Source organism: Lutjanus erythropterus, chromosome 7, assembly GCF_056507025.1.
Source record: "Lutjanus erythropterus isolate fLutEry1 chromosome 7, fLutEry1.hap2, whole genome shotgun sequence".
NCBI lineage: Eukaryota > Metazoa > Chordata > Actinopteri > Lutjaniformes > Lutjanidae > Lutjanus > Lutjanus erythropterus.
The window spans coordinates 28,138,310-28,149,532 of record NC_139323.1 but is presented as its reverse complement, the minus strand read 5'-3'; the positions used below and the strand labels follow the sequence as shown (position 1 = coordinate 28,149,532).

Sequence of the window (11,223 nt, the reverse complement as noted above, 5' to 3'; positions counted from 1 at the left end):
AGTCAGCTCGGAACCCCCTCGTCCTGTTCACTTTCTCTAAGTTCTTCGTATTTTGAGACCTTTTCTGTCTGCGGATCTATCACAAATCTCCGGCCTCTCCTCCCCCGCGTGAGCTTTTCACACCGCTGAGCCAAAGTAGCCTGAGATGCACTGAGCTCTCGTTATACCATCACGACTCCTGACAGCAATTATCTAACCCAGACAATGCTGATACATGTGAGTGGATGTGTCTGGCTGCAGAGGTTGAAGTGCACTAAAGTCATCAGTTCTCACTTTGCCTTGACATCTTGCAAAAATTTTAATTTCCTTCATATTTCTATCTAATTAGGCCTTCTCCTTTGCCCTTTCACTATGCAATCTGCAGGAGTCTGAGAGCTGCGGTGCGGAGAGAGCATCTGTACAGAGGCTCTTGTTACCAGAGCAGTAACCCAGACAGATGTTATGATGCCCTGTGTACACTCTCAGAAATAAAGGTTCCAAAAGGGTTCCTTCTGAAGGGCCGAGGTTCTACCCAGAATCATTTGCTTTTGAAGATCTCTTTTTGAAGGAAACACTTGTCAAGGGTTCTTTGTAAGACAAAGGGTTCAATCAACTCTTTTCATTCAAAGTACCCTTTTAGAAGAAAGTTTCTTCTAAAGATTTCTTGTTGACATCTTAAAGAATTCTTTCACAAGTCTGTCACAAGTTTTTTGTACCATAAATAAAAAAAGGTCTTGGTAGGGTGGATTCTTGTTGGCACCCTTAGTATGTGAAAAGGTTCTGGATAGAACCTCCAGGGACGCTTCTGGGTGGAACCATTACACCATAGCAGGGTTCTCAAAGAGAGTTCTGGGTGATAAATTTCAAAGATGGTTCATGATATAACCCTTTATGTTGGGTTCTACGTAGAACTCTCTGAAAGGGTGAGATGAAACTTTAAACAAAAAAGGTTCTAATAGGAATCAAAAGGGTTCTCCAGCTGAAGAACCCTTTGTAGTTCTGGTTAGCACCTTTATTTCTCAGAGTGTGTGTTCAGTGTAGGTACTCAGGAGATTTGTATAGAATGAGAGAGAAAAAGGATGTCCGCAGAGCCAAGCTGTTCCTCCTCACATACTCACCCCAAATTGGGTCTGCGTCTTGTTGTCACCTTGGAAACTTGGTCTGGGCTCAACTTGGCGAGCGTTAAATCACTCTCCACTCTCACGGACTCCTCGTGGCTGGTGCTCTGAATATGGCTCTGTTCGATCAGCCGCCCCCACCTGCTGCATTGTCTCACACTGTGGTCGAGAGCAGCCTTCTCTTCTCAGGGTACGGAGGAGCTTTGCGGGGCTCCTTCACTCTCTTTGTGTTCTCAGAGGCTCCGCGCTGGTGGGGGTACGGAGGAGGCTTGCGACCTCTGCGGCCTTGCGCTGTCGGCGGTTTGGCTCTGGCTGCAGGGGCGGTGCACACCTGTGACGGTCTGTGAGCGGGCCCTGCTGAGGATGCTCGCTGCTCTCTGTCATTGTTGGACACAGTTAGAGTTTGCGAGTCGGTGGGTGGGCAGCTGGCAGACGGAGGCGGCTGGGTCGATGATGGAGAGAGCTGGCCGGCAGATGGGTGGTCGCTTTGTGAGGTCTGATAAGAGCCGATTTTGTTCTCTACGATGACAGACGGGCTCAGGGTGGGGGGTGGGTGAGGCTTCGGAGACAGAGGGGAGGGAGGGGAGACGGGGCTGATCCTGATGGAGGGGGAAGGCCCCGGGGAGTGAGGCCGAGAGGTGGGGCTGCCGGGGTGATGGAGGTTGACTGTCAGAGGGGAGAGACCAGGAGTGGGAGGCCGATGAGGGAGGTTTCTTTGAGGAGACAGAGTGAGGTCATTTTGAGGTTGAGGGGGATTCTTGTTGCACGGCAGCGGCCCACTTTGTCTGGAAGAAGACCCCAGACTGGAGGCGAACCGAAGAGTTCGACTCCCAGAGGTCACCGGGCACAGCAGCACACTCGGTGGAGACTGGCTCCTCCTGAGGCTGCCAGATGTGTCTGTGGGTCCTGGCTGCTCTTCAGGCTCCGAGGGTCTCTGATGGGTGCTGCCTACTGTCGCCTCGCTGGAGCTGGACCCTGAGCTGGAGCTGCTGTCACTGGGAGGCTTGGCGCTGTCGCCTCCTGCAGTGCTCTGCTGCTCCTCCTCATTCAGATCGATGGATGAGGTGAGATAGTCAATCTGCTGCACCACCTAGAAAATACAAACAAAGATGATTGCATGCAGTATGGTGGTGAATAAAAAGACTACACTCCACTGATTTTACACATGAAGAAGTCAGAGGTGTGGACTCAAGTCACATGACTTGGACTTACTGACAAAATCAAGACAGACTAGACTTTAACACCAGTGACTCATGACCTCACTTGGACTCGAGCCTTTTTACTTGAAAGTACTTGATACCTTCCCTCAAACTCAAAGGATTTAAAAGTATGCTATTCAAGGAGTCTGCCACGAATCAATTAATTTCTCCTCATTTCCTGAATTATCTAACGTTAATGCTTTTCATTCTCAGCAAGCAGACACTTAATTCCCCACATCCACTTTGTTTGAACCAATCTGACAGCATCAAATCAGGTTGCAGTAGAGAACCATGAAGGACTACGGCTACGTTAATGAGCTGCGTTTTGGAAAAAATGATACCAAACATAATTTCATTCTGGGCCTGCCATCATCAGTATGACAGATGGAGATGCAACAGCTTCCAACTTTGTTCAAAATTTGAAGAAACAAAAAGACTGGAAAGTCGAGCCTAATATTAACATAGTTAGAGAGCTCATGATTTGCTGTTGTTAGCATAACAGCTAACTATGTAAATTAATGAGGCTAGATACTCGTAATTACATCATGAGTTGCTCAGGGCTCTAAAGTCAGAGTTTAGGACTTGAGTGGCAGGGCTTCAGACTTTTGACTTGCAAAACAATGGCTTGGTCTCACCTCTGGTGTAAGCAGTTGCATAATGTCTCCTGTGGCTCTGAACGGCGCTTTCTAGTTTCAGAAAATAACCCTGACGTTGTCATAGTGATGTCATCAGGGTTATCTCAGCCTGGGGTCCAAGACTTAAAATTTTTAATAGAAAGTCTGAGTTACAAACTGAAGGAGTGGATTTTAAAAGATGTGAAAGGTGAAAGTTTTCCAGGCAGGAAAGGTGTAATGAAAGACTATTGAGTTGCATTATGGGAAATGTAGGATCCGGTGTTTTTGGAGGACTAAAGGTCTGGATATCACAACCTCTGCTAATTCGATTTTGAAACCTTATGAAGACCTGAAGCTTCTGATTATTTTCCTTGTTGTTCAATCTGCTGATTGATCATTCAGCCCAGTCTCCAGCCAAAGCCTGAAACAGACCCACCGATCCACTAGAGGATACCATGCCGAGTCATGTTTTGCTTCAACCAGACTTGAAAAGTAAACTATGAACACATGTATGAAGGTGCAGAACCCGCAGGGGGCAACAGCGATAAGAGGAAAGAGAAACGGAGTATAAAGAGCGAGAAAGTCCACATAAGGAAGATCCTGGATGGATGGGTCAAGGATGGGACTTTACCATGAAGAGATGGCAGTTACATAAACCCAAACCGTGATTTTTCTAAACTTAACCAAGTAGTTTTGTTGCTGAAACATAACCAAACTGCGACTGTCACCTGAAATGTTCCTAAGCAGGTTTTGCGTCTATGCCTACACGAGACAAAATGTGACACTGTCACAGTGGACTTGTGGGTTGATTTATTACTCACTGTGGCATGATACCAGGTTGGATTATTTAATCAATAAAGTGTTTGAAAATGGTTAAAAAGCATCACGGTCTCTCAGAGCCCAAGGTGACATCTGAAAATTGCTTGTTTTGTCCTACCAACAGTTTAAAACAAAACAAAACAAAACAAAAAGAAAATCAATTTACAATTACATAAAGCTGAGAAAAACAGAAAATCCACACAAGTGGGACTTTTTAGAACCAGAGAATATTTAATATTTCAATTAAGTGATTATTAATTCAACGCTTCAAGTACTTTTTGCTTTTATTAGTAGACAGCAGCACAGAGGTGACAGGAAATGAGGGGAGAGAGAGGAGAGATCACAGACAGATTTGAATCGGGGGCAAGATTAGCAGTTTAAGCCTATATTCCACCAGGACACTATTAATCTAAAGATGGTTCTTCCAGTTTGATTTATCTCAAACAAAATGACTGGTAACATACAGGACCTGTGCAGTATAGCCTCTATGTAGCAATGGCAATATTAAGAGGTTGGGTAATTTATTTTTTTTTTCTGGTTTTGCATGTCTGCATCTATAATTTGGAGCGTTCCAGAAATGTGCGCCAGATGCAGGCCTATAGCTTTAATCTGTAAGTATGTCACACGAGCTACTACTCAGTGCGCAAAATGTTTATCTCAGCCTAGAAGGATGAGATTACTATTCTGGGAAAATGTGTAAGACAAATTTAGATGGGTTTTCCCTGCTAATACCTTACTGTGAATAGTGAAAAGCACTATACAATATATCAAATACAGGCATACGCTTCTACAGGAATATATTTAAATTAGAGCAGAGTATGAAACGCATGCACAACCCACATATATACACAGAAATGCTCAACACAAAGACACAGTCATGTTGGACACACGCACACACATGCATTGATGGAGGCTGTGGAGATTGGAGAAAATTACACTGGGGAAAATGTTTGACCTATCTCTCCACCTGCTCTATGTGCAGCGCAGATAAATCCTCAGGCCCTGCTGGAACAGATGAATTATTGTTTTGTTCTCTGTGTTCAACAACATCCTTACTGATGTCAAAAGATGACCTGGTTTGTCTTTTTTTTTTTTTTGCTTTTTTTTGGGGCGAGGCATTTCATGTTACTTTGAAGTACGGCGTGTATATGCACATCAAGTGACTCTGGGCAGGTGCCGCTTGTTAATGTCAGAAATCAGATAAGATGAAAGAGAAGAAGAGGACCCTGATTTTCATCTGCTGCTCCCGAGAGTGTTTATTATTAAAAACAATGTTTCTGACCCCTCAGGTGTGCACATACAGTGCTGATTGAGAGATGTTTGTTGCAGAGCTCAGTCATTTAAGTTTCATTTAACTCTTTCAGTTTGTTGTTCTGCTTGAAGTTCTGAGTCATAGTGCTGTTTTTAGTCTGTCAAAATGCCTCGAGCAGAGAGGATCACTATCATATTCATGTGTGAGCTCGCTTTTGTTTTGTTTTTTCCTCTCCTCTGCTCTGTGAGAGAAAGGTCTTTAGCGTTGCTTTAATATTTGTGTAGTCTCTGTCTAAAATGCTTTAAAGACTCACTCCAATTCCTTTTATAACAGTGATTGATTATTAAATAAAAAGTGAGCAGTTGCTGCTCATGCAACAGAATGATAAAACAGGGCTTTGAAATAAATATGCGACCAAAGTCTTCTCTGGTGCCTTATCGTCCTTTGATCTGTCGTCTCTGTTGTGAAAATTTGGGATTTTCTATCACACTGTCTCCTCCACCCCCCTCGTTTTGTGTGTAGCCTATATGCTCTTTCATCAGTGTTATATTAGGACTGTCACACAGAAACCTCGCAGCCAGGATGATGAGGTTAGTACCTCGAGTTTTAGCTGCGACCCTGCAGATGCAGATCAAATGCCAAGAGGCGAGATTTACGTGTCACTTTTACTGGATGAGGAATACAAGGCAGAGATACTCAGACATAAATGGATTATAAAAAAGCGTCGGACGCTATCCAGCTGTGCCTGGAGCAGCATCTGTCCATAAGGAGGGAGAGTGGAGGAAGAGATGAGAGGCAGGAAGAGAGATCCAAGAGAGGAGAGGCGACTGCTTTTGCCTAATGTCACACAGAATCATCTCAGCTGCTTCTGAATGCATCATGCAAATGGGCCATAACTATTGTCTCATTCACTCCTATGAAGATTTACACATGAAGTGAGCAGGAGTGCTGCGTGTGTTTGGAAACAGATGACAGAGGAGAGCTGCAGGAACAGTTTGCAGACTGTGGTGGATTCATGCAACCCTGCTGCTGACTTTTTAATGCATGTTTAATTCTGCTGAGGACGTGCATTATTTTGTAGGCTGCATTGTTATCTGTGAGAGTACGAGCCCTCCAGGTTTTTTAGCACAAATCGTGAACATTTTGTGCACAAGGAATAATGCCTAAATGAACACGAGAGGATGCAGAAACTATTCTGCTCCTGTTCTGGACTGATTTGTTTCTGGTAGAAAAGATTTGTGATGATTGGGTTGGTGAAATGGTTGAAATACTAGGGCTACAATACCAGTACCAATACCAGCACCCTTAAAGGTAATATCAGTAAGATTTGTCCGAGCAGTTTGTAATTGCACCAGAAAGATTGTTGATTGCTGATTCTCATTCCCAGGACATCATATTTGGGTTGGTAAAGTGTCCCAAGCACAGCAAAATAATGAGAGGACAATGTCTCTGCAGATAAAGCCACCACCACACAGTTTTAGTTGCTCATAAGTGATAATTGAAAGATTTAGTTGAGTTCATACGTTGTTCTTTTAGGAAAATGTTGGATATTATGTCTTTACAGTGATACTGACACACTAGAGTGCTTCATTTGATGCTTTTTTTCTATTTCATTCAACACCCGTCATGTGAGTGGGAGCATTCCTGAAATAACATTTGGCACCTTTGATATTTATTTTTATCAGATGCCACAGGTGTGTAGTATAGCAATACTTTGAAACATTATGGTGGCATCTCAGCACACTGAGCTGCCACTCTGTCAAATACATCCTACTCAACTTCACCACACACAGACTGTACGGATTTTTTGAAGCGGTTGGCTGCAAGCAAAGCCATAGAATTTTTTTTTTTTTTTCTGGGTACAAAATGAATCAAGTGTAGGCATCGTTTGACTGGAGAAGTTTTGGTACTACTTGGCAGTAAGTAATTTTAGCAAGTAGTGATACCCAGCACTATTAAACACCAAACACTCACTGAAACAGCTTTTCAGGTCTTCCTCATTATTTTCCTCAGATGAAGTACAAATACTTTACTTTCTGCTTTTACTCCCTTGATTTTAAGAAAAATATTTGTACTTTCTACTCCTTACATTTTCGAAACAGGCTGGTTATTTTAATTTTACTGCATTTGAGGGAAATTATTGACTGTTTTATTTTGCATCATTGCACATTGCCTTCCCAACATCAAAATTGATTTCAACCTAAGTGCATGGGACAATAACACAGAAAAGTCGATATAATGCTTGACAGACATAACAAGATGAAAATGATGTGAAAGATGTAACGAAGAAAGAAGGGGAACTCGATTGCAAAGAAAACATGAGGCTCAGTTAGTTTTGCACAGAAACAGCCTGTAGAAATGTCCTTCAGAGGGCTACCTATTACTTTTATACTGTGAGTACACTTCAGAGCCTGTACTGTTTTTAGTTTTATTTCAATAAAAAAAAGTTGAATGCAAACTTCTACCAGCCTTTTTTTACACAAGTATCTGTCCTTCTACTTGAGCAAGGTTTGTGTCGTACTTTTGCCACCTGGTTTTCTTTGAGATATGCAGAAGAAACAAAAATCCAACACGTTACCTCTCTCATTTCCTGGTGAACATCCCTCAGCGCTGTAAGAACCTGCTCCAGGTTGTCCACCACCCGTTTAATTTGGTTACGAACAACCTTCCTGCTGCAGCCCGTTTCCTTCCTCTGTGCCTCCACTGCATTAGTCGGTCTAGACTGGACCCATGTCTGGGTCCCGATACGCTCCGAGCTCGGCCTGGGCTTCCTGGGCCCTCGTAGAGTGGTGGTGCAGCCCAGGCCTCTCTGAGGGACCTCGGTGGAGAAGATGACTCCGTTGAGTGGCCCATTGATGCCCTCCACAGGTGGTTCTCTCAGCACTGTCAGGTCTCTCTGGCTCTGGGAGTTCCTGCTCTGGTGTTTGATGTAGCTGAAGCTGGAGGTGAAGCCATGCTGCCTCTCTATCAGTCCCTGAGTGTTTGAGCTCAGCCAGCTGGAAGAATGCAGGTCTCTCTGGCGGTAGGTGGTGCTGCTGGCATAGTTCCACCTCCTGTCCTCTGTGGCCACCACAACCGGCACCTTACAATTTGGCTCCTCGGGAGCGGGAGCAGCAGGAGGAGCAGGAGGGGGTGCCACAAGAGGCCCGTATTTCCTGACTGGAGTCCCGTCATTCTGTGGCTGGAGGAGGCTCAGATGGTTCCTAACAAAGGTGTGGTTGTCCTGTGCAGAGGTGGAGCTGTTGCCATTGGGGTCTGGGGTCTGCAGCTCTGGAGACTGGTAGGACCTGGCAGGACTGTCCTCCCTTTGCTTCCTCAGACTCCCGGGCAGGATGTGGTGCCCCCTCAGCACCACCGGCAGCATCCTCGCCATCCCCACGCCATTGCAACGAAGCTCCCCTTTCTTCGCCCGCTCCTTCCCCTGGATGGAGAAGAACCCGATGCCTTTCGGGGTCAGGTTGTTGCGGGCCTCCGAGCTGGATTTGTACGGTCCGTTGAGCCCCAGGTCACTGCTGCTGTGGTGGGGCTTCAGACTATTGCGCAGCCAGGGGATGAAGTGAGGGGCGTGGGGCTTGAAGCCTTTCTGCTCCCCTGGCGCTGCTGGAGCCCTGCTGTCAGAGAACATGGTGATGAATGGTATCCAGCAGCCTCACAGAGAGAAGAAGAAGAAGAAGAAGGAGATGAAGAGGAACAGGAGGACTCCTGAGACAGCGGCTTCCTCCTCTTTTTCCATGAATCTCCTCCTACCTTTGCCATCAACATGGACTCAATCCGCTCTGACTTCAGCGTCTTTTTCCCTCTCCGACTCTGTCTCCAAAACTTTTATCTGCTTTTCCCCCTCCTCATCGCAGATCCCACCCACCCGCTCCCCGTTTTCTTCTGATTTTATCGCCCTCCCTTCTTCTTATCCCCCCGTTTCTGCTTCTCCTCCCACTCTCCTCTCCGTTGTAGTGCTCTTGAGCCCCTCACCCCCTCATTGGGACGGCCTTGGAGATGCCGAGGGCCTCTCTCTTTCACTCTCCGTCTTCTCTCTCTGCCTGCCTGCGTCTCACTGGCTCAGTAGCAGTGGAGGCTTCCTGTCTCTACATCTCCCTCTCTCTCTTCCTGTCTCTCCACCAGCCCCCCTCCACCACCACCACCTCACTGCGCTGTGCTGCCTCCTATCCTCGCTCTTTCTTCCTCCCACTCCCTCTCACTGCTCTAACTCCCTTTCTCTATTTCCCTCTTCTCTCCCCATCTCTGCCTCTTATCCCTGTTACTCTGCTCTCATCTGAGAACCCCCTTATCATCCTCTATCTTTGCAACTCTCTCCTTCCTGTCACTCTCTTTTCCCCCCTCCTACCTCCCATTTGTCAGGAAGAGCAGCTGAACTAGTGTTATTAATCCCCCGTTAGCCAATGTATACCCACGTGATTCCCCCTGCCTCTGTTCTCATCTGATTACTCCTTCTCCGGCTCAGCCCTCCACAATTAAATGCTGCTTAGGATACCAGAGGGGGTTTAAAGGAGTAGGAGAGAGATGGCAGCAGGAAGGGATGGAGGAGGAATAGCAGAGGGGGCACATAATTGCGACCTACAAGATCAGAGATCAGCAGCAGTTTGACAGAAACTATAAGCTGCCTGGGCTTGAAACAACAGCCTGCCCGTGGCACGGCTCTCCCAAGATTATTGTAACTGTCAGCAAATAGTGTCCTGTTACATCCCAGTTGTTTTCTTGTTTTATTTTCTGCCGCATATCCAACTTCCATTTGTTCCAATTATGCAGAGACAGCTGCTATTTTCGGGGTTTTCTCATTCAAATTCCAATTCTTGGCTGTCTGGATTAGATTTCGTGTGTCTGACAAGCCCAAAGATGCCTCCTAGGTGCCTTTTCACTCAACTGCGGCTGCATGTATGGGTCCCTCCCTCTCTGGCAGCATCTCGAAATGAAAAGACGGCAGCACAGCCACACAAAAGCCCTGACAGTTTGCTGTCACTCAGCAGCGAGACACTCAAAGCATCTGTCATTCTGTTAGTCAGCATGGCAATCTATTCCTCTGGTAGTGCCCTGCTAAAATATGACTTCATTTACTGACATGCTCTACTATACAGGTACGTGGGGGGAGAGAAAACAGTCACAGGCTTGGTGTAATCTGCAGGCTAAGAAGATTCCTGCCTACATGTCGACAGACTGCTGTCAGCCAGTAATGACCAGTCTGGATAAAAAAAACTATAAAGAGTCGAAGTAATAGAGCAGCCACTATTAATCCTTCAGAGGATTGTTCCTCACGGCATGCTGCTGCACACAACCAGAGTCGATTTCTATGCTTTGGTAGGGCTGCTTTTGCATTTAAAGATTTAACTTTGAATTTATGTTGAAATTCGAAAATATAAATGCAACATTTTGTTCCTCATTTTCATTGAAAAAATCATTTAAAAGTTTTTCTGTGCATAAAAAGCTTAATTTCTCTTCAATTTTGTTCAGTGATTTGCTAATACAATGCAATCCTGAACTGTTGCAATCCCACATAAAGGACCTACTTTGTGTCTATAAGCAACTACACATCTGAGCAAAAATGACCCGTGGAGTTCCCCAAGGCTCCACTCTGGGGCCTCTTCTGTTCAATATGTGCATACTCCCACTAGCTCAGATTATGGAAAACAACTAAATAAATTACCATAATTATGCAGACAACACACAAATTTACATAACCATATCACCAGAGGACTATAATACCGTACGAGCACTCAGTAGTTGCAATGAACAAATCAACGATTGGATGTGCCAGAATTTTCTTTCGTGAAACAAAACATAACTAAAGTAATTGTTTTTGGAGCCAAGGAAAAATAATTAAAAGTCAGGGCTCAGCTTTTGTCGGTGATGTTAAAAAATACAAACTAAGCCAGGTGCAAAATCAGCTTACCACCAGAAGGACATATCAAGAATTAAAGGACTTTTTTTTTTCTCAGCAGGACTTGTCCATGCATTTATCTAAAGTCAACTCATCTACTGTAATTGTGTTTTTACAAGTCTCCTAAAAAAAAAAAAAAAAAAAAAAAAGAACAAAGATCAGACAGCTGCAGAACTCAAGTCCTAACTAAGGCTAAAAAAGTGGATCGCATCACTCCAGTTCCAAGGTCTTTGCACTGGCTTCCTGTCTGCCAAAGAATTGATTTTAAAATACTGCAGATGGTTTATAAAGCACTGAATGGTATAGAGCCAGAACACACACCTGATCTTCTGCTTCATTATGAACCATCCAG

At 44.9% G+C, this 11,223-nt stretch overlaps 1 protein-coding gene across 1 annotated transcript; it reads right to left on the bottom strand.

Moving 5' to 3' along the window:
- Positions 1 to 876: 876 nt before the first annotated feature.
- On the bottom strand, positions 877 to 8,821 carry LOC146324151 (uncharacterized). Its single transcript, XM_084723449.1, has 2 exons — positions 7,560 to 8,821; positions 877 to 2,187 (listed from the first exon to the last, which is right to left on the bottom strand). Exons 1-2 carry the CDS (start codon positions 8,604 to 8,606, stop codon positions 1,252 to 1,254), a joined length of 1,983 nt encoding a protein of 660 aa, XP_084579575.1. The 5' UTR covers positions 8,607 to 8,821; the 3' UTR covers positions 877 to 1,251.
- Positions 8,822 to 11,223: the final 2,402 nt, after the last annotated feature.

Bases quoted from the DNA above. Each gene is read 5' to 3' on its own strand.
- LOC146324151 (XM_084723449.1), bottom strand. From the start codon at position 8,606: ATGTTCTCTGACAGCAGGGCTCCAGCAGCGCCAGGGGAGCAGAAAGGC. The intron at 2,188-7,559 runs GTAACGTGTTGG...TGTATTTTCTAG, and splicing joins TTCACCAGGAAATGAGAGAG to GTGGTGCAGCAGATTGACTA.